The 23149-nt window shown below is 40.5% G+C and overlaps 1 protein-coding gene across 5 annotated transcripts in view; it reads right to left on the bottom strand.

Moving 5' to 3' along the window:
* Window positions 1-4229: 4229 nt before the first annotated feature.
* ZNF461 (zinc finger protein 461) overlaps window positions 4230-23149 on the bottom strand; it is a 28680-nt gene continuing 9760 nt past the window's right edge. For 4 of the 5 annotated variants that reach the window (XM_009232514.4, XM_009232512.4, XM_024238423.3 and 1 more), the window contains exons 4-5: window positions 22374-22469; window positions 4230-6357 (exon numbers count right to left, since the gene is read on the bottom strand). In XM_009232514.4, coding sequence (XP_009230789.3) covers window positions 4967-6357; window positions 22374-22469 — 1487 coding nt within the window. In that variant the 3' untranslated portion in view covers window positions 4230-4966. Of the gene's footprint in view, window positions 6358-9862; window positions 10280-22373; window positions 22470-23149 lie in introns of those variants that run through there. The other variant, XM_054540248.2, reaches the window with a different exon arrangement.

The raw sequence follows: 23149 nt of genomic DNA on the forward strand, positions 1-23149 counted from the left end.
ATACACTGTGGTACATTCCCAAGATGGAATTCTACTCAACGATAACTATAATGAGCTACTGAAACATGCAGCTACATAGATGAACCTCGAATGCATTACGCTAAAGGAAAGAACCCAGTCCCAAAAAGTTACATACTGTGTGATTCCATTTATATGACATGCTGGAAAAGGTGAAAATACAACAACAGAAAACAGATCAAATGTTGCTGAGTGTCTGGGGTGGGGTGGGATCTGAATACAGAGGGGGTGCACGAGGGAATTCTTTGAGGTGTTGGAATTGTTTTGTATCCTGCTTGTGGTCATAGATAACAAAAATCTATGCATGTGTAAAAAATAGAAGTATACACACAAAAAAGTGAATTGTACTGTCTGTAATTTTTTTTAATAAATAAAAATCCCTAGCTCTGCTTCATCAGCAGCAGTACCTCCTGATTTGTGTCTCCAAAGATATCTTTAGACTGGCTTCTGAATTACATATCCAGTAGTAGTCAGCCTAAACACACACACAGGCCTTGCCACATGGTCTCATCATTGTTCCGCAGGTCAACTCACAACACAAGTAACACATTACAGTTTGCCCGTATTTGTAAACTCCATCCAGATGATCAGCCCCCCATTGGAGTGGCAGGCTTCATGTCTGGGGGTGGCACACCTATGGAAGATGGAACTCAGTGTGTGTGCTCTGTTGGGCGTCTCCATCACATCTAACAGTGGCTGACAAACCAGCCAATACATAGTCATCCGGGCATATGCAATCATTGGGAATAATACTAAGTGGGGCCAATTCTGCCATCCCTTGGTTCTCAGTGGTATTCTTAAATCCAACACAGTGCCATTTAAAAGTCCCTGATTGTATATGTGCTGTGGCACAATCTCGGCTCACTGCAGTCTCTGCCTCCTGGGTTCAACCAATTCGTCCGCCTCAGCCTCCCAAGTAGCTGGGATTACAGGCATGTACCGCCATACCCGGCTAATTTTTGTATTTTTAGTAGAAACAGGGTTTCACTATGTTGGCCAGGCTGGTCTTGAACTCCTGACCTCAAGTGATCCCAAGCCTCAGCCTCCCAAAGTGCTGGGATTACAGTGTATGTTTTTATTGATGCATAATGATTGTACATATTTATGGGATATGTGTGATATTTTGATACGTGCATACAATATGTAATAAATCAGGGTAATTAGGGTATCCACCTCAAACATTTATCATTTCCTTGTGTTAGAAACATTTCAAATATTATCTTCTACCTATTTTGAAATATACAATAAATTATTGTTAACTATAGTCATTCTACTATCCTATCAAGCACTAGAACTTATTCCTTCTATCTAACCATATATATATTTTTTTGAGACAGAGTCTCGCTCTGTTGTCAGACTGGAGTGCAGTGGCGTGATCTTGGCTCACGGCAACCTTTGCCTCCTGGGTTTAAGCAATTCTCCTGCTTCAGCCTCCCGAGTAGCTGGGACTACATAGGTGCGAGCCACCACACCCAGCTTATTTTTGTATTTTTGGTAGAGACAGGATTTCACCATGTTGGCCAGGATGGTCTCGATCTCTTGACCTTGCGATGCACCCACCTTGGCCTCCCAAAGTGCTGGGATTACAAGCATAAGCCACCGCACTCGGCCATATCTAACCATATTTTTATATCCATCAACCAACCTCTCTTCACCCCTAGCCACTCACTTCCTAACCTCTGGTAACCATCATTCTACTCTAACCTCCATGAGATCAACTCTTTTAGCTCCACTTATGCATGAGAACATGCCAAGTTTGTCTTTCTGTTCCTGGCTTATTTCCCTTAACATAATTAACCTCCACTTCCAGCCATGTTGCTGCAAATGGAGGAATTTCATTCTGTTTATGGCTGAATAGTATTCTATTGTGTATAAATCCATTATGCATTGATAGAGACTTAGGTTGATTCCATATTTTGGCCGTTGTTAATAGTGCTGCAGTAAACATGGGTGTGCAGATAGCTCTTAGATACACTGATTTCCTTCCTTTTGGATATGTACCCAGCAGTGAGATTTCTGGATTATGTGGTTGATCTATGTTTAGTTTCTTGAGGAAACTCTATAATTTTTTCTATAGTGGTTATACTAATTTACATTCCCACCAGCAGTGTACTAAAGTGTTCCCCTCTCTCTGCCCTCACCAAGATCTGTTATTGTTTGTCTTTTTGATAATGGTCATTTTATTTTTTTATTTTTATTCATTTTTTGGAGACAAAGCCTCACTCTGTTGCCCAGGCTGGAGTGCAATGGTGTAATCTCGGCTCACTGCAACCTCTGCCTCCTGAGTTCAAGCGATTCTCCTGCCTCAGCCTCCTGAGTAGCTGGGATTACAGGTGCTTGCCACCATGCCAGGCTAATTTTTGTATTTTTAGTAGAGAGGGGTTTCACCATGTTGGCCAGGCTGGTCTCCAACTGCTGACCTCAGGTGATCCACCTGCCCCAGCCTCCCAAAGTGCTGGGATTACAGGCATGGGCCACCACACCTGGCCTTATTTTTTTAGACAGGGTTTCGCTCTTTCACCCAGGCTGGAGTGAAATGGCGCAATCTCGGCTCACTGCAACCTCTGCCCTCTGGGTTCAAGCAATTTTCCTGCGTCAGCCTCCTGAGTAGCTGGGATTATAGGGGCCTGCCACCACACCTGGATAATTTTTGTATTTTTAGTAGAGATGGAGTTTCACCATGTTGGTGAAATTTGCATGAGATTTAGAAGGTGGAAGTGAAGCAGTGCTACTATTCTTGGAAGGTTTTCATGGATGAGCAAATGGCTACATGTGGCATGTTCTTCTCATGGCCAATAGCAAAAGCCAAGTCATAATATGAAAGCACATGTAAAGTTCTGTTGGGGACCAGCCTCAACACCACCTGTAGGGTACCTGAAGTCTGGTGGCGACAAAGGAATGAGAAGAGACAGGTTAAGAGTTCATAAAGGTGGGAGCCAAGGGGCCAGAGCAAATCAGAGGCTGCAAAGGTGCCAAGCTCTGGTCTCCACACTATTTATCGAGTACAATCATTTAGATCTAAGAAGCAGATGTTCAGGGTGAAACAGTGAAAGGGGGGCAATGGTGGTTTAGGTAAATTTTCTTTGTGCTGAAGCAGCATAAACTTAACTACTGATTTATTCTTTTACTTATCAGAGAGCAGCTGTGGGGAGTGGGCCTAACTAGAACCCGGCATATCTGGCCACATTGCAGTGCTTCAAAGGAGTGTCTTTCTCTTTGAGCACAGGGTTTATAGGTAAGAGAGCAGGTCACACTCTGGTCATGGGAACGTGAAGGCAATTAGGAGGCTTTCCTCCTCAGAGGCCTCTTGTGGCTTTCCACAACTTATTGTCCCATATTTTTATGGCCAGTTTATGCAGGCACCCCACAAGCCCTTTTCCCAACAGTTCTACCAAAAATGACTTCCACTCACATTCTATTCACTAAATCCAATAAATTCCATGTTAGGATGCATGTTAACATTATCTATTGGTTGTGTTTTGACAATTTTCGTTTTTTTTTTTTTCTTTTTGAGACAGAGTCTCACTGTGTCACCCACGCTGGAGCACGGTGGTGCGATCTCGGCTTACTGCAAGATCCATCTCCCAGGTTCACGCCATTCTTCTGTCTCAGCCTCCCGAGTAGCTGGGACTACAGGCGCCCACCACCACGCCCAGCTAATTTTTGTATTTTTTTTTTTTTTTAGTAGAGATGGGGTTTCACCGTGTTAGCCAGGATGGTCTCGATCTCCTGACCTCGTGATCCACCTGCCTCGGCCTCCCAAAGTGCTAGGATTACAGGCATGGGCCACCACGCCTGGCCAGTTTTGATAATTTTCATCCACATCAAATAAGAATAAATATAGCTTATTGGCCGGGCATAGTGGCTGCGCATGCCTGTAGTCCCAGCTACTCGGGAGGCTGAGGCAGGAGAATTTTTAACCTGGGTGGCGGAGGTTGCAGTGAGCCAAGATTGCACCACTGGACTCCAGCCTGGGCATGTCTCAAAAAAAAAAAAAAATGAAGTAGGCCAAATGTGGACTAATGATGAGAGTGTGTAATAAATCACATATTATGAATAACCTACTTTTGTCCAAATAATTTATGAAATTTACATGAAATATTCCCATTAGAATAAAAGGAAACTGATAGCAGTCATTGCACCTGTGGAGAGAAAGTGAGTGGCTACAGAACTGGATGTTAGGGGAGAATAAATTTTCACATTTTTGGTAATTTTTGAATTTTTATAATATGTGCTTTTATTTAAAAAGTTAGAAGGTTTTAAAAAATAAATGTAATGTCAAAATACATACGCCAGATACTCTTTAATCCCACTGTTGGGAATCTGCACAATAGAAACAAAATAAGGTAAAATTAGAGTTCTAGGTGAACATTAGAAACAACTTCAATGTCTGTAGTAGGTAATGGCCCAAAATACGGACACACATTCCATTCTAGAAATATTCTGAACCTTACAAAGAATGGGTTACATCTTTATGTACTGAGCTGGAAAAGTATTCATGATTATTATGAAAAGGACAAGACGCTATCAAATGTCCGTATGGGGGTAAAAGCTCCTCCAAACACATGCAAAAAATGCTTTATGTGTACAGGTTGTTTGAGCATAAAGGAAGAAGAAATACACATACTGGTTATCTTAGAGATTTGAGGGAAGGGAGGAAATTGTTCTCATTTTATTTATGCTATATTTCACTGGTTTCAGTGAAACATGTAATTTTAGAAAATTTATTCTCAATAAAAAAAGTATTCTCAATAATGGTTAATACAATAACTCAGAAACAGCATTAAAATGAGACCAAAATTTACACTTTAATTACTTTTCCATTTTCTCACTTAAAAACATTTGATTTTCAAGGATTGCTTAAATAAATCAATACTAATGAAACTGGTGGCTTACCAACTTTTTCCTTAAATAAAACAAACACAATGTGTATTTCCATCAACAAATTTCATGATCCTAGACTAGGATGGGGAGGGAGGAGAGGAAACCTGACTGGCTTCTCACCAGTATGAAGAGTCTGATGTAAGTTAAGTTGTAATCTATGATTAAACGCCTTCCCGCATTGATAAGGTTTCTTTCCAGAATGAATTCTCTGATGGTGTGAGAAGCTTGAATGATAGCTAAAGGCCTTCCCACATTCCTTACATTCATAGGGTTTCTCACCAGTATGAATTCTTTGATGTTGAATAAGGTGTGAATGAAGTCTAAAGGCCTTACCACATATCATGCATTCATGAGGTTTCTCACCAGTATGAATTCTCTGATGTCTTTTGAGGTGTGAACACTGTCTAAAAGTCTTCCCACATTCCTTACACTCATAGGGTTTCTCACCAGTATGAATCCTCTGATGTAGGGTTAGTTGTAAGCCATCACAAAAAGCCTTCCCACATTCATGACATTCATAAGGTTTCTTGCCAGAATGAATTTTCTGATGGTGCGAGAAGCTTGAGTGATAGCTAAAGGCCTTCCCACATTCCCGACATTCATAGGGTTTCTCACCAGTATGAATTCTCTGATGTATAGTAAGATGTGAGCGATGCCTAAAAGTCTTTCCACATTCTTTACATTCATAAGGTTTCTCACCAGTATGGAGTCGCAGATGTTCAGTAAGTTGAAAGCCACGAATAAAAGCCTTCCCACATTGCTTACATTCATAGGGTTTTTCACCAGTATGAAGTCTCTGATGTTGAGTAAGCTGTGATCGCTGTCTAAAGGCCTTCCCACATTCTTTACATTCATAAGGTTTCTCACCAGTGTGAATTCTTTGATGTAGAGTAAGTTCTGAGCCATAATTAAAGGCCTTCCCACATTCGTTACATTCATAGCGTTTTTCACCATTATGAATTCTTAGATGTTTAAGTTGTGAGCAATGAACAAAGGCCTTCCAACATTCTTTACACTCATTGCATTTGTCACCATTTTGAATTGTCTGTTGTTTAAAAAGGCATGGTGTATTAACAATTTCTGTGCATTCTTTACATTCAGAAAGTTCTTTAGAATGAGTTCTTTTGTGGTGACTAAAAAATAAATGGTAACTGAAGATTTTTCTACACTTTTTACATTCAGAGATTTTCTCTCTATCATAAAATTCTTGAGTGAGTAAAGTATGTTGGCTAAAAATGGGCATGTTTTCATGGTTAATCATAAGTTGTCTAAAATAACCCTCCTCTTGTCCCTGATGTTGCTCAAAATGACAGTTGCCTTCCCAGATATCTCTGAAAATTGATCTCTCAGGACTATGGCTTCTAAATTCTTCCATGTTAACCCACTGGGATAATTCTGTTTCATAAATATCCCTTTTTGGAGATAACTTCTGGGGCTCATCTCTGGACGCCAAGTCTGAAAGATAAGAAATATATTTTAACTCCTGATTTTGTACTATAAGAGAAATAAAATGTCTATGGTAGCAATGAGAGATAACTGCAAATAATTCATATAAGAAATAAAAGGCTTGGAGAACTCTTAAATGGGTAAAGGAGCACAGGGAAATGAGAGCACTCAAATGAAGTAGTTAATTAGGGAAATAAGTCAATTCAATGGTGCTGAAATTTTGATCCGCCTCTGAATTACCTTGAGAGTTTGTTGCAATTATGGATGTTCAGGAAACATTGTAAATCAACTCAATCAGAATCTAAGAGAGTTGGTCTTAGAATGAGGTCAACTGAGTCAGAGTCCATATGTTTAACACTATCAGGCCAAAGGTTTATGCGGCAGATTGTCAGCTGTTGCCAAATATCTATTTTTTTCCCTTTTAAAAAAATATCAATTGAACCCATGGCTTTTTATTTGAGAATAAAGCTGCCAATATAAACTCTGCATTTCCCAAACTCCTTTACAGCTGAGAATGCCATGCAACTGGGTTCTGCCTAAAGAAATACAGAGATATTATGTAATACCGTCTCAGTTCTTTCCTTAAGAGCCAGGTGGCCCACGCCCTATATTGCTTGTTTTCCCTCTTCCTCAACAAAGCGGATGTCAATATTGATTTGCTGTCATGTCTATCAAATAATGGTTTTGCAGAGTAGATACCTTTCCAGCTTGGATTTTAATGCAAGAGAAAATTAAATTTATATGCCTGGGTTATAGACATTGTATCAAAAAAAGAAAATTAATTTAAACATCTATATGGTTTCAATCACTATTGTTCTGGATCTCTGTCACAAGCAGCTTAACCTACATACATACAAATACAGCTTCCCATGGAAATTTTAAAACTTCAGCTCCTTGGCATGAGAATAAAGGGCTTCTGCTAACCAATATAATCTCATTTTTAGTCTAATTCCTTTTTATTCATTAAGCTATAACCAAATTAATCTGTCAACAACTAGGACATGCCAAAGCCTTTTCCTATGTTAGAGCTTCATAGCTTCTTCCATGTGCTAAGAATCTTTTTGCCTAGATTTTTTGTATAGCGGGCTTCATTTCTTCTAAGTCTCAGAGTAAAAGTCACTTCCTCAGAATTGTATTCCCGATATTATCTAATGAAGTCCTTCCTGAAGTACTACTGGAATTACATATTCATGTATTATTCATCTTTTTAATATTTGGCCAGGCATGGTGGCTCATACCGGTAATCCCAGAACTTTGGGAGACCTAGGCGGGTAGATCACTTGAGGTCAGGCATTGGAGACCAGCCTGGCCAACATGGTGAAACCTGTCTCTACTAAAAATACAAAAATTAGCTGGGCGTAGTGGCGGATGCCTGTAATCCCAGCTACCCGGGAGGCTGAGACAGGAGAATTGCTTGAACTGGGAGGTGGAGGCTGCAGTGAGCCAAGATCACGCCACTGCACTCCTTACCCGTAAAGCTACTCAAGGATAGAGAAATCACTATAAAACCAACCTTTACAATATAATAAGTATTCAATAATCAGTTGCTGAATAAATGAATTAAATTATTAAGGAAAAGGAATTAAGATGAAGAGAAACAATACAAAGTTAACAGTTGACAATCATAATCATTTAATGAATTAAGATGAAAAGAAACAATACAAAGATAACAGTTGACAATCATAATCATTTAATGCCCTTAAATTTGTAATAACTACTGAACATCTCTCCATGCTTCTATTCACTCCTACATCTACTGTATTGATTTTATGTATAAACACATACATAAATAAACCATGTACTTGCTTATCTATAACAAGCCACTCCAACTGAGTGGCTTAAAACAGTAAGTCATTTATTATTATTACTATTGCTGTTGTAATTATTAGTGAAGACCAAGTCATGCTCTGTCACCCAGGTGAGAGTGAGTGCAGTGGTGCAATCACAGCTCGCTGCAGGCCCGACCTCCTGAGCTCAAGAAATCCTCCTACCTCACTCAGCTTTTGGAGAAGCTGAGACTATAGGGGTGTGCCACTATGCCCTGCTAATTTTTAAATGATTTTTTGTAGAGAAAAGACCTCACTTTGTTGTCCAGGCCGGTCTTGAACTCCTGGTTTCAAGTGATTCTCCTGCCTCAGCCTCTCGAAGTGCTGAGATTATAGGCACGAGCCACCACACCAGACCCATTTATCATTATTGTCTTTCAGTCCTGAGGATTAACTGAGCTCAGCCAGGCATTCCTTACTTGGCATTTCTCTAGTGACAGTCACACATTGGTCAGGCTGGATCATTCCAATGGCTTCCTCCACCCACATGTCTGGTACCAGGCCTGAGGAAATATGTAAAGCTTGGGACTATAACAGCTGTGATGCCTGGGGCTTTCTATCCTTATGTGGTCTCTCTACCTGGTGTGTCCAGCATAGCTGTCAAGGTAACAGATGCCCTCTTACCTGGCAACTCCAGACTCCAAAAGCATATGGGGAAATGCAGGGAGAGAGGGCGGGCATATGGGCATATGCCAGGCACAAGCTGTCTACTTTTATGACCTAGCTTCAGAAATCACAAAGTATTTCTATTTGTTGGAAACAAGTCACTTAGGGCTGTCCCATTTTCAAAGCAGGAAGTTAGACTTCTTATTTTTTTTTTTTGGTTTGAGGACTGTCACAGAAGTGGCAGACATGGTGTGTGTGTGTTTTTTTTTGGTGGGGGGGTGGGGCACGGAGTCTTGCTCTGTAGCCCAGGCTGGAGTGCAATGGTGCGATCTCGGCTCGCTGCAAGCTCCGCCTCCTGGGTTCAAGCGATTCTCTTGCCTTGGCTTCCCAAGTAGTTGGGATTACAGGTGGCCACCACCATGCCCAGCTAATTTTTGTATTTTTAGTTGAGATGGGGTTTCACCATGTTGGCCAGGCTGGTCTCGAACTCCCGACCTCAGGCCATCCACCCGCCTTGGCTTCCCAAAGTGCTGGGATTACAGGTGTGAGCCACCGCGCCCGGCCAGCAGACATGTTTACAACCACCACTACACTCACACACATACTTATTATGTACAGATATAAACACAAACACACACTTTTCTATATCACTTCCTTACAGAAGATGTTTTTACTAAGTGAACATACCTGTGAAACCACCACTTAACCAAGAAACAGAACATTACCAGAAACCCAGAGCCTTCAAGGCCCTTCCCAGGTTTACCTTACCCACCAAAGGTAGGCGATATCCTGCCTTCTTACACTATGCAGTGGTTTTTGTCTATTTCTGAATTTCAAATAAATGGAATGATATAGGAGGTACTTTTTTCTCCAGCATCTTCTGTCCAGTACCACGTGTGAGGTTCATTTGTAATATTACATATAGTAGTAGTTTCTTAATTTTCATTACTATATAGCAGCAGTACTCAATGGGTGATCCAAGGACCACAGAGGGTACCTGAGACCCTGTCAGGAAGTCTATAAGGTCAAAGCTATTTTCATACTAATTCTGAGACATTTGCCTTTTTTACTTATTCTCTTACCACTGGACAGGAGAGATTCTGAGAGACTACTAGAAGTGTGATAACGTCACATTCTGAAATCTAACAATGCGTGATTATGTATTTCTGTGTGTTCTAGAAGTTTCTAGAGTAGTAGGTTTGGGGAATAAATGTGTACTTTCAGAAATTAGCTGACTTCGTTACCAGTATGTCTACTGTACTCTTAAAAACTGTATTTATTTATACCTGCTTTTATGTCTGTAGCCTCATTATTGTCCAAGAAATTATTGTGAAATTCCCAAGTTTTCCATGTACTTACATGGAAACAAAAGAATAAATACTTCATTTTAGAATAATATTTTATTATACAATAAAAAGAGAATATGTATTTCTTTTTTTTTTAGACAGAGTTTCGCTCTTGTTGCCCAAGCTGGAGTGCAATGACACAATCTCGGCTCACTGCAACCTCCGCCTACTGGGTTCAAGCGATTCTCCTGCCTCAGCCTCCCGAGTAGCTGGGATTACAGGCGCGAACCACTGCATCTGGCTAATTTTTGTATTTTTAGTAGAGATGGGGTTTCACCATGTTGGCCAGGCTGGTCTTGAACTCCTGACCTCAAGTGATCCTCCTGCCTCGGCCTCCCAAAGTGCTGGGATTACAGGCGTAAGCCACCGCGCCCAGCCAGTTTTTTGTGTTTTTTTTTTTTTTTGAGATGGAGTCTTGCTCTGTCACCCAGGCTGGAGTACAGTGGCGCAATCTCGGCTCACTGCAGCCTCTGACTCCCGGGTTCAAGCAATTCTCTGCCTCAGCCTCCCAAGTAGCTGGGATTACAGGCACATGCCACCACATCAGCTAATTTTTTTTTGTATTTTTAATAGAGACGGGGTTTCACCATGTTGGTCAGGCTGGTCTTGAACTCCTGGCCTCAAGTGATTTGCCCACCTCGTCCTCCCAAAGTGCTGGGATTAGAGGTGTGAGCCACCATGCCTGGCCAGGTTTATTTTTTGACACTACTTTTATTATTAAAAAATCTGGCCTGGAGTGGTGGCTCACATCTGTAATCCCAGCACTTTGGGAGGCTGAGATGGGAGGATTACTTGAGTCCAGGAGTTTGAGACCAGCCTGGACAACATAGCAAGACCTTGTCTCTACTAAAAAAAATAAAAATAGAAATGTAGCTGGGTGTAGTGGTGTGTACCTGTGGTCCCAGCTACTTGGGAGGCTGAGGTGGGAAGATTGCTTGAGCCTGAGAGGTCCAGGCTGCAGTGAGCTGTGATCACTCCACTGCACTCCAGCGTGGGTAACAGAGTGAGACCCTGTCTCAACAACAACAAAAAAGATCTGTTGTATAACCCTGTGCCCACACTTGACAATACTGCATTGTACACCTAAAATTCCACGAAGAGGGTAGATCTCATGTAAAGTATTTACAACACAAGAAAATTTTTAAAAGTGTTTACATATTTAATAAATACTTTTTTCTATTTCTTAGCATATAGCACCAATGTAAATAAATATTAATTATAGCATCCATAGTTAAATTTCTCAATATTTGTCTTTGAGAAACACTTTGAGTATTTTTTGAGAAACACTTTATTTCCCACTTTATTGAGGGAAAATTGACAATTAAAATTTATATATTTAAAGCATATGACCTGATGATTTGATATACATTTACATTGTGAAATAATCACCACAGTCAGCTAACATATTCATCACCTTACATAGTTAACTGTTTTCTTTTTTTTGTGGTAAGAACACTTAACATGTACCTTCAGCATGTTTCAAATATACAATACAGTACTGCCAACTACAGTCATAACATATTATGTCAGATATTCAGAATCCACTCATCTTGCATAACTGAAGCTTTATTTTATTTATTTTTTTGAGATGGAGTCTTGCTCTGTTTCCCAGGCTGGAATGCAGTGGAGTGAACTCGGCTAACTGCAACCTTCACCTCCCGGGTTCAGGCGATTTTCCTGCCTCAGCCTCTTGAGTAGCTGGGACTACAGGCGTAAGCCACCATACCCGGCTAATTTTTGTATTTTTAGTAGAGGCAGGCTTTCACTATGTTGGCCAGGCTGGTCTGGAACTCCTGACCTCATGATCCACTCGCCTCGGCCTCCCAAAGTGCTGGGATTACAGGCGTGAGCCACCGTGCCTGGCCAGATTTTGACTATTTTGTTGTTGTTGTTGTTGTTATTGTTGTTGATTGAGATGGAGTTTCACTCTTGTTGCCCAGGCTGGAGTGCAATGGTGTGATCTCAGCTCACTGCAACTTCCGACTCCCGGGTTCAAGCTATTCTCCTGCCTCAGCCTCCCGAGTAGCTGGGATTACAGGCGTGCGCCACCATGCCCAGCTAATTTTTTGTATTTTTAGTAGAAACGGGGTTTCACCATGTTAGCCAGGCTGGTCTCAAACTCCTGACCTCAGGTGATCCACCCTCTTCTGCCTCCCAAACTGCTGGGATTAGAGGTATGAGCTGCCACACCTGGTCAAAATTAGACTTTAGGAAAGTTTGTATCAGCCCCTGTGAGCTTGACAGCTTCCAAATACTTAAAGACTTACCTGATTAGATTCGTGGTGTTATTAACAAGTATGATTTTTTGGCTATTTTATAAGAAAATGTGTCAAAGTCTGGAAGATCTGCATAACTAATTGGAGCAATATTTTCCAAATAACTAATGCATCATGTTACAAAACAGGTACCACAGATAAGAGATCCATTCAAAGAACAAGACAGACTAGTGAGTTTTAATTTAATAGATTAAATTCAGAGGCAGATGTGAGATCCACCTGTCTTCTTTTAATCCAAGCATTAAAGAAATGTGCACTCGCGCCTGTAATCCCAGCACTTTGGGAGGCCGAGGCGGGCGGATCACGAGGTCAGGAGATCGAGACCATCCTGACTAACACGGTGAAACCCCGTCTCAACTAAAAATACAAGAAATTAGCTGGGCGTGGTGGCGGGCGCCTGTAGTCCCAGCTACTCGGGAGGCTGAGGCAGGAGAATGGTGTGAACCCGGGAGGTGGAGCTTGCAGTGAGCAGAGATCGCACCACTGCACTCCAGCCTGGGAGACAGAGCAAGACTCCGTCTCAAAAAAAAAAAGAAATGTGCAAAAAATGAAAAACATTGCCACTTCTCACACTAAATATTTTCGTTTTGTTTTGGAAAATATAACTTATTTATGTTAACATATAGTTTATTATTTTTAAATGAATTAAATGAATATTTCATTTTTCCTAAATTTCTAAGACAGTTAATATTGAAGGATATAATCTACATACGCAAGAGCTCTTGGGGTTCTCAATAGTTTTTAAGAGTATAAAGGTATCCTGAGAATAAAAAGTTTGAGACTGATAGCTATATATAGCATTCCATTCTAACACAATTTATTTTTCCATACACCTAATGATGGACATTCTGGTTGCTTCCAATAGTTGACTATTATGATTAGTGCTGCTATGAACATTCCTGTACATTTCTTTTGGTGGAAATAATTACTCTTTTCTGTTAGGTATGCACATCAGAGTGAAATTGCTGCATCATAGGATATAAATTTCTTCAGCTATAGTTGACATTATGCAACAATTTTCTAATTTAGGCCAGGTGTGGTGGTTCATGCTTGTAATCTCAGCACTTTGGGAGGCTGAGACAGGCATATCACTTGAGGTCAGTAGTTTCAGACCTGCCTGGCCAACATGGTGAAACCCTGTCTCTACTAAAAATACAAAAATTAGCTGGGTGTGGTGGTGGGTGCCTGTAATCCCAGCTACTTGGGAGGCTGAGGCAGAAGAATTGCTTGAACCCAGGAGGTGGAGGTTGCAGTGAGCTGAGATGTGCCAGTGCACTCCAGCCTAGGTGACAGAGCAAGACTCTGTCTCAAAAAAGCAAAAAATAAATAAATAACATTCTAATTTAAAATTCCACTTTCAATTTACTTTCAATTCTTTTGCGTATATACCTAGAAGTAGAATTGCTGGATTATATGGCAATTCTATTTTTAGTGTTTTGAGAAATTACCATACTGTTTTCCATAGTGGCTGTATGATATAGCTTGGATATGTGTCCCCTCTAAATCTCATGTCGAATTGTAATCTCCAATGCTGGAGGTGGGGCCTAGTGGGAAGTAATTGGATCATGGGAGCAGTTTTCTCATAAATGGTTTAGTACCATTCCCTTGGTGCTATCCTCATGATGGTGAGTGAGTTCTTATGATATCTGGTCCTTGAAAGTGTGTGGGCTGGGTGCGGTGGCTCACGCCTGTAATCCCAGCACTTTGGGAGGCTGAAATGGACAGATTACCTGAGGTCAGGAGTTCAAGACCAGGTTGACCATCATGGTGAAACCCTGTCTCTACTAAAAATACAAAATTAGCTGGGCATGGTGGCAGGCACCTGTAATCCCACCTACTCGGGAGGCTGAGGCAGGAGAATCGCTTGAAACCGAGGTGGAGGTTGCAGTGAGCTCAGATTGCGCCATTGCTTTCCAGCCTGGACAACAAGAATGAAACTCTGTTTCAAAAAAAAAAAAAAAAAAGAAAGTGTGTGGCACCTCCCCACGCTCCCCACTCTCTCTCTTGCTCCTGCTTTCACCATGTAAAGTGCCTGCTCCTGCTTTGCCTTCCACCATGAATAAAAGCTCCTTGAGGCCTCCCTAGAAGCTGAGCAGGGCCATGCTTCCTATAAAGCCTGCAGATCCATGAGCCAATTAAACCTCTTTTCAAACTACCCAGTCTCAGGTATTTACAGCAATGCAAGAATGATCTAATACATTGTACCATTTTACATTCTCACCAATAGTGCACAAAGGTTCAACTTTCTCCACATTCCTGGCAATACTTGTTATGTTTTTTTTTTTACATTAACCATCCTATTGAGTGTGAGGTGATATCTCATTGCATGTTTTTTTGTTTGTTTGTTTGTTTTTTGTTTTCGTTTTTGGTTTTGTTTTTCAGACAGAGTCTCATTGTCACTCAGGCTGGAGTACAGTGGTGCAATCTCAGCTCACTGCAACCTTTGCCTCCCAGGTTCAAGTGATTCTTGTGCCTCAGCCTCCCAAGTACCTGGGACTACAGGTGCGTGCCACCATGCCCGGCTAATTTTTGTATTTTTTGGTAGAGACGGGGTTTCGCCATGTTGGCCAGGCTGATCTCGAACTCCTGACCTCAAGCGATCCACTTGCTTCGGCCTCCCAAAGTGCTGGGATTACAGGCATGAGCCACCATGCCCAGCCTCATTGTGGTTGTGGCTAGCATTTCCTTAATGGCCAGTGATTTTGAACATCTCTTCATGTGCCTGTTGGCCCCAGCAGCACAAGAGGTATGGAGCAGATCAGAATAGCAGTGTAATGGTTCTGAAAACTAAACTGTCATTGGAACTAAACCCTACAAAAGTAGATCAGATCTTTACTAAATCTAACAGGATAACTACTTGCTCAAATTGATTAAATAGAATCAAGACTCTCTGAAACATAATAACGAAAATATCCAAGGTACAACTGAAAATCACTTGTCATACCAAAAACCAAGAAAACCAAAATCTGAAGGAGAAAAGGCAATCAACTAATGCAAATACAAGGATGAATCACATGTTGGAATTATCTGACAAAGACTTTAAAACATGCTTCACAAAAAGGCTTTGCCAATCAATTATAAATTCTCTTGAAACAGTATATTTTATTATTTATTTATTTTTTTTTGAGACAGTCTCACTCTTGGCGCCCAGGCTGGAGTGCAATGGCATAATCTTGGCTCACTGCAACCTCTGCCTCCCGGGTTCAAGCAATTCTCCTGCCTCAGCCTCCTGAGTAGCTGGGATTACAGGCTGGGCCATCATGCCCAGCTAATTTTTTGCATTTGTAGTAGAGACGGGGTTTCACCATGTTGGCCAGGCTGGTCTTGAAATCCTGACCTCAGGTAATCCACCCTCCTCAGCCTCCCAAAGTGCTAGGATTACAGGTGTGAGCCACTGCGCCTGGCCTGAGCCACTGCGCCTGGCCTAAGCCACCACGCCTGGCTGAAACAGTGTACTGTAAACTTAAAAACTGCTAGGAGAGTAGATGTTAAATGTTCTCCCACACACAAAAAAATAAGTTTATAAGATAACTATTGTGGAAGAACAAAAAAAGAAGCATGTGAGGTAATAGATATGTTAATTAGCTAGATTTAATCGTTTCACAACCTATACGTATATCAAAACATCATATTGTAGACCATAAATACATACAATTTGTATTTTTCAATTAAAAGTAATTTTTAAAATAATCTGGCTGGGCGTGGTGGCTCACTCCTGTAATCCCAGCACTTTGGGAGGCCAAGGTGGGTGGATCACAAGGTCAGGAGTTCGAGACCAGTCTGACCAACATGGTGAAACCCCGTCTGTACTAAAAATACAAAAATTAGCCAGGCATGGTGGTGGGCACCTGTAATCCCAGCTACTCAGGAGGCCGAGGCAGGAGAATCACTTGAACCCAGGAGGTGGAGGGTCCAGTGAGCTGAGATTGCTACTGCACTTCAGCCTGGGCGAAAGAGTGAGACTCCATCTTAAAACAAAAAAAATTAAATAATAAGAATCCATGGGTCAAAGAGGGAGTCTCAAAGGAAAAAATTTTCAAAACAACTATAAGTACATATATACATCCTTTATATATATGAATATACAGAATAATAACACCACATACAACTTTATACTTATAACTTCAACAAATTAGAAGATATGGACGAAATCTTTGAAAATCACAAACTACCAATACTCTACTAAGATAAAATAGGCAATCTGAATAGTCCTACAACTATTAAATAAATTGAATTTATAATTAAAAAGCTCCCAAAAAGAAATCTCCAGGTTAAGAAAGTTGCTCTGGAGAAGTTTACTAAACATTCATATGATGTTTTACACAATGTCTTCCAGAAAACAGAAGAAAAGACAACACTTCTCAACTCACTTTATAAGGCCAGTATTACTCTGATACCAAAACAAGACTAGGGCGACACAACAAAGAAAATACAAATCAATATCTTTCACGAACTTAAATGAGAAAATTGTTAACTAAATTTTAGCAAATCAAATCCAACCCAACAATGAATAAAAAGCATAATATACCATGACTAAGTGGGATTTATTCTAGGTATAAGAAGCTAATTTAATATTTAAAAATAGTTCAATGTAATATATTATATAAATATGATAAATAAGAAAAATAACATGATCACATCAACACTCATTCATATTAAAAAAAAAACCTCCCAGAGCATTAGAGAGGGGAACTCTCTCAACCTTATAATATAAAGTATCTACAAAATTCCTAGAGCTGGCTGGGCGCGGTGGCTCATGCCTGTAATCCCAGTACTTTGGGAGGCCGAAGCAGGTGGATCACTTGAGGTCAGGAGTTCGAGACCATCCTGGCTAACACAGTGAAACCCCATCTCAACTAAAAATACAAAAAATTAGCCATGCGTGGTGGCAGACGCCTGTAGTCCCAGCTACTAGGGAGGCTGAGGCAGGAGAATGGTGTGAGCCTGGGAGGCGGAGCTTGCAGTGAGCTGAGATTGCGCCACTGGACTCCAGCCTGGGGCACAAAGCGAGACTCCGTCTCGGGGAAAAAAAAAAAAAATTCCTAGAGCTAACATCATACGTAATGTTAAAAGACTGAATGCTTTCCCTCCAAAATGGGGAAAACACAGGATGTCCACTTTTACCACCCTTATTCAACATAGTATTAGAAGTTCTTGCCACTCCAGTAAGGCAAGAAAAAGAAATAAAAGGCATAGATTATGAAATAAAAAGAAAATTATCTATTTGTCGATAATTTGTTTATAAGTAGGAATCTCTAAGAAAAAAATAACTAGTACTAATATGCAAGTTGAGTAAGATCACAAAATATAGGATTAATATATAAAATTAACTATACTCCAATATAAAAATGCAATGCCATTTACAAATGCTCCAAAGAAAATGAAATACTTAGGTATAAAACTAACAAAACTTGTACAGATTCTGTATGATGAAAATTGTAAGATGCTAATAAAAGAAATCAGGGAAAACAAAAATACTTGGAGAGGCACGCTGTGTTCATGCTTTGGAAGACTGAATAGAATAAAGGTGTTCTCTCTTACTTCATCTATAGGCTTAACACAATTCCCATGAAAATCTCAGCAAATTTTTTGTAGATACAGACAAGCTTTTCTAAAACTTATATTGAAAGAAAAAGGTCCTAAGGATAGCCAAAATAATTATGAAAAATAACACAGTGGGAAGAATCACTCCTTCCAATGTTAAGGTTTACTGAATACCTGCAGCCATCATGAAAGGTCGCACTAAAAGAGAGATGGTCACAAAGATCAGTGCAACAGAACAGAGAATGCAGAAAGAGAGCCACACAAATGTGCACAACTAATTTTTGACAAAGGTGAAAAAGCTATTCACTTGAGAAGGGATAACTTTTAAATAAATGCTATGAGCATCCATAGAAAAAAAAGAACCTTGATCTAAATCTCACAACTTTACAAAAATGAACACAAAATGAACCACAAACTTAAATGAAAAATGTAAAACTATAAAATTTCTGGCCAGGCATGGTGGCACATGCCTATAATCCCAGCACTTTGGGAGGTAGAGGTGGGCGGATCACCTGAGGTCAGGAGTTCGAGACCAGCCTGGCCAACATGGTGAAACCCCGCCTCTACTAAAAAAAAACAAAAAAACCCCACAAAAATTAGCTGGGTGTGGTGGCACGTGCTTGTAATTCTAGCTGCTTGCAAGGCTGAGGCAGGAGAATTGCTTGAACCTGGGAGGTGGACGTTGCAGTGAGCTGAGATTGCCCCATTGCACTCCAGCCTGGGTGACAGAGCAAGACTCCGTCTCAAAAAAAAACAAAAAACAAAAAAACTATAAAATTTCTAAAAAAGAACATTAGAGAAAATCTTAAGGACCTTTGAGTAGGCAAACAGTTCTTAGACGTGACACTAAATACATATACACACACGAAAAACACAATTCATAAGAGAAAAGAAGATAAACTAGACCTCATCAAAATTAAAAACTTTTGCTCTGCAAAGACCCTGTTAAAAGGATAAAAAGACAAATTACAGGGCAACCCGCTGGGGTCCCCTTCCATGCTGTGGAAGCTTTGTTCTTTCGCTCTTCACGATAAACCTTGCTACCGCTCAAAAAAAGACAAATTACAGACTGGGAGTAATATTTGCAGGTCATAAATCCAACAAAGGCATTCTGTCTAAGATACAAAAAGAACTTTGAAAACTCAACAATATAAAACTAACCAAATTAGAAAATGGGCAAAAGGCATGGAGAGACATTTCACTAAATAGGATAGACAGATGGCACACACAGATGTTCAACATTACTTGCCATTAAGGAAATTCAAATTAAAACCACAATAAGATATAATGACCCACCTATTAGAATGGCTAGAATGAAAAACAATTAGAACACCAAGTGCTGGCTATGATTAGAGAAACTAGATCACACATATATTGCCAGTAAGAATGTAAGACGGTATAAACATTGTCGACAATAATTTGGCAGCTCCTTGAAAAACTAAAAATGGACTTATTACACCACCCAGCAACTACACTCTTGAGCATTTATCGTAAACAAATGAAGACTTATTTTCATGTACAAGTTTGTACATGAATGTAAAAAACAAAAACCCATATATACATGTATGTGTATATGAAATAAAAGAAAAAAAAAGCCATTTTCAAAAGGACAAGTATTGCAGGATTCTATTTATGTAACATTTATGAAATTACATAATTATACAGAGAACAGAACAGTGGTTGCCAAGGTATATTAGTCTGCTCTCATGCTGCTGATAAAGACATACCCAGGACTGGGTAATTTATAAAGAAAACGGTTTAATGGACTCACAGTTCCACGTGGCTGGGGAGGCCTCACAATCATGGCAGAAGGCAAAGGAGGTGCAAAGGCACATCTTACATGACAGCAGACAAGAGAGAATGAGAGCCAAGCGAAAGGGGAAACCCCTTATAAAACCATCAGATCTTGTGACACTTATTCACTACCACGAGAACAGTATGGGGGAAACTGCCCCCGTGATTCAATTATCTCCCACCTGGTCCCTCCCACAACACGTGGGAATTATGGCAGCCTACAATTCAAGATGAGATTTGGGAAGGGACACAGCCAAACCATATCACAAGGGTTAGGAAAAAGAGAAATGGGATAAGTATAGCTAACACAAGGGAGTCTTGTGAGGTATTATTGAGTATTTTGGCTACTGTGGTGGTGACACAAGGCTACATGTGATAAAACTGCATAGAGCTATAAATATACACACAGAAATGAGTGCATGTATAACTGGTGAAATCTGAGTAAGTTCTATGAATTGTAGCAATGTCAATTTTTTGGTATGGTATTGTACTATAGTTGGGTAAGGTATTAACCCTGGGGGAAGCTGCAAAGGGGGTGCACAGGACTCCCCTGTACATTTCTTTGCAACCTCTTGTGAATCCATAATTATTTCAAAATAAAAAGTCTTTTTTTTTAAAGAAAATCCATGCCAAGGAAAAGGCCTTCCCAGGTATAAAAAAACTGGTAAAGGAATGTTATCTTTACATTAAAATATGTATGAGTATATGTACCATTTTTCCATGATTCCTCTCCATTAGTTTCCTAGGGCTGCCATTAACAAAGTCCCACAAACTGGGTGGCTTAAAACAACACAACTGTATTCTCTCACAGTTCTGTAGCGCTTGATTGATTGATTGACTGATTGATTGATTGAGACAGGGTCTTGCTCTGTTACCCAGACTAGAGTGCAATGGCAGAATCATGGCTCTCTGCAGCCTTGACCTCCCAGGCTCAAGCAATACTCCCAACTCAGCCCCTTGAGTAGATGAGACTACAGGTAGCATGCCACCATGCTAGGCTAATTTTTTTTGTTTTTTTTGGTACAGGCAGGGTCTCACTATATTGCCCAGACTGGTCTCAAACTCCTAGGCTCAAGCAATCCTTCCACCTTGGCCTCCCAAAGTGCTGGAATTACAGGCGTGAGCCACCACGTTCAGCCTATAGCACTTCAATGAATCACAGACATCATCAAAGAACTCTAGCCTGTAGAATGGATCTGCCCTTGACCTACAGCACCCCAAACTTTCCTGGTTGATCTCCTTCCTTCTCAATCATCCCCCTGCCATCTCTACCTCCTCAATATAGTCATATATTACTTTCTCTAACTTTCCTAATTTCTAATCAATCCATACTGTTTTTTTGCCTAGTGATTCTATTAGAACATCCATCCATGTATTGTTGATCCCCTGTTAGATTGAAAACGTCTCTATAACACTTTAAAAATGTATTCCCATCACCTAGCAAAGCAACTTATATGGATCTTTTATCTATTGATTTAGAGACAGCATCTTGCAGTGTCACCTAGACTGGAGTAAAGTGGTACAATCTTGGCTCACTGTAGCCTCAAACTCCTGGGCTCAAGTGATCTCCCACCTCAGTCTGCTGAACATCTGGGACTACAGGCATGTGCCGCCATGCCTGGTGAATTTTTTAATTTTTAATTTTTTGTAAAGACAGGGCTTTTGCTATATTGCCCAGACTGGTCACAAACTCCTAAGCTCAAGTAATCCTCCCACCTGAGCCTCCCAAAGTGCTGAGATTACAGGTGTGAGCCACTGAGCCCGGCCTGAATCTTTTAAAAAATTAAAAAGCAGGCTGGACACAGTGGTGCATGCCTGTAATCCTAGCACTTTGGGAAGCTGAGGTGGGAGGATTGCTTAAGGAGGTCGAGACCAGCCTGGGCAATATAGCGAGACCTCATCTCTGCAAAAAATTAAAAAATTAGCGAGGCATGGTGGCATGTGTCTGTAGTTCCAGCTACTCAGGAAACTTAGGTGAGAGGATTGCTTGAGCCAGGGAGGCAGAGGTTGCAGTGAGCCGAGTTTGCACCACTGCACTCCATCCAGCCTGAGTGACAGAGTGAAACCCTGTCTCAAAACAAACAAACAAAAATTAATAAACACTGTAGATTGTGTCCTTTGATGTACAGAAGTTTTTAGGTTTGATGTAGTCCCATTTGTCTATTTTTGCTTTTGTTGCCAGTGCTTTTGGTGTTATACACAGTAAATCATTGCCAAATCCAATGTCATGAAGCTTTTCTCCAATATTTTCTTCTAAGAGTTTTATTGTTTTAGCTCTCACATTTAGGTCTTTGATCCATTCTGAGTTAATTTTTCTATATGGTATAAGACAAGGGTACAACTGTATTCCTTTGCCTGTGGATAATCCAATTTTCTCCATGGAAGTGTTGGCACCCTTGTCTAAAATCATTTGACTATTTATGCAAGGGTTTATTTCTGGGCTCTCTGTTCCTTTAGTCTACATGTCTATCTTTATGCCAGTACCACACTGTTGGATTACTATATAGGAATCTGTGTAGTATGTTTTGAAATCAGGTTTTCCCTAAGTGTTTGGTTTAAAATAACCTTGCCAACCCAACATTCTGACCAGCTGGCCTGCTCTCTGCAAGAGCTTCCTGTGCTTGCTCACTCACCTGGGCACCATCTTCCTGTCTCTTCCCTCACAACCATCCAGGGCTCCTTCCCTTGCTCCAATGAGGAGATTACGGCTGGCTTAGAAACAGAAAGTCCTAGTTATAAGAAAAGAAATTGAGATGAGATGGAAATGAATGTATCCAAATACAGTGATTTAGAACTGATTAAAATAAAAATAAATCACGATAAAAATGGTACTTGGTAAAGGATACAGAGAAAATAAAGGAGAAGAGATGAAACACTCATATTCAGATGAACACAGGATCATAACAAACAAAGCAAACAAATAGGCGATAAAATAGTACTTAAATTTATGTAAGGTTTCTCTTTTTTGCTGTGAGGAAAAAAAAGAAGCTTCCTGAGATATTTATTCTTTTTTTTTTCTTGAGATGCAGTTTTGCTCTTGTTGTCCAGGCTGGAGTACAATGGCACAATCTTGGCTTACTGCAACCTCCACTTCCCAGGTTCAAGTGATTCTCCTGCCTCAGCCTCCTAAGTAGCTGGGATTATAGGCACACACCACTCTGCCTGGCTAATTTTTGTATTTTTAGTAGAAACTGGGTTTGGCCCATATTGGCCAGGCTGGTCTCAAACTCCTGACCTCAGGTGATCCACGCGCCTCAGCATCCCAAAGTGCTGGGATTACAGGCATGAGCCACAGCACCCAGACTCATATTTTTTTAATGTTAACTGTACAAAGTTCTTAAAAAATAACTTCCAAAGGCAAATCATTTAAAAGAGAGTACAGGTCAGGTGCGGTGGCTCACACCTGTAA

This window comes from Pongo abelii, chromosome 20 (genome assembly GCF_028885655.2).
Source record: "Pongo abelii isolate AG06213 chromosome 20, NHGRI_mPonAbe1-v2.0_pri, whole genome shotgun sequence".
Taxonomy (NCBI): Eukaryota; Metazoa; Chordata; class Mammalia; order Primates; family Hominidae; genus Pongo; species Pongo abelii.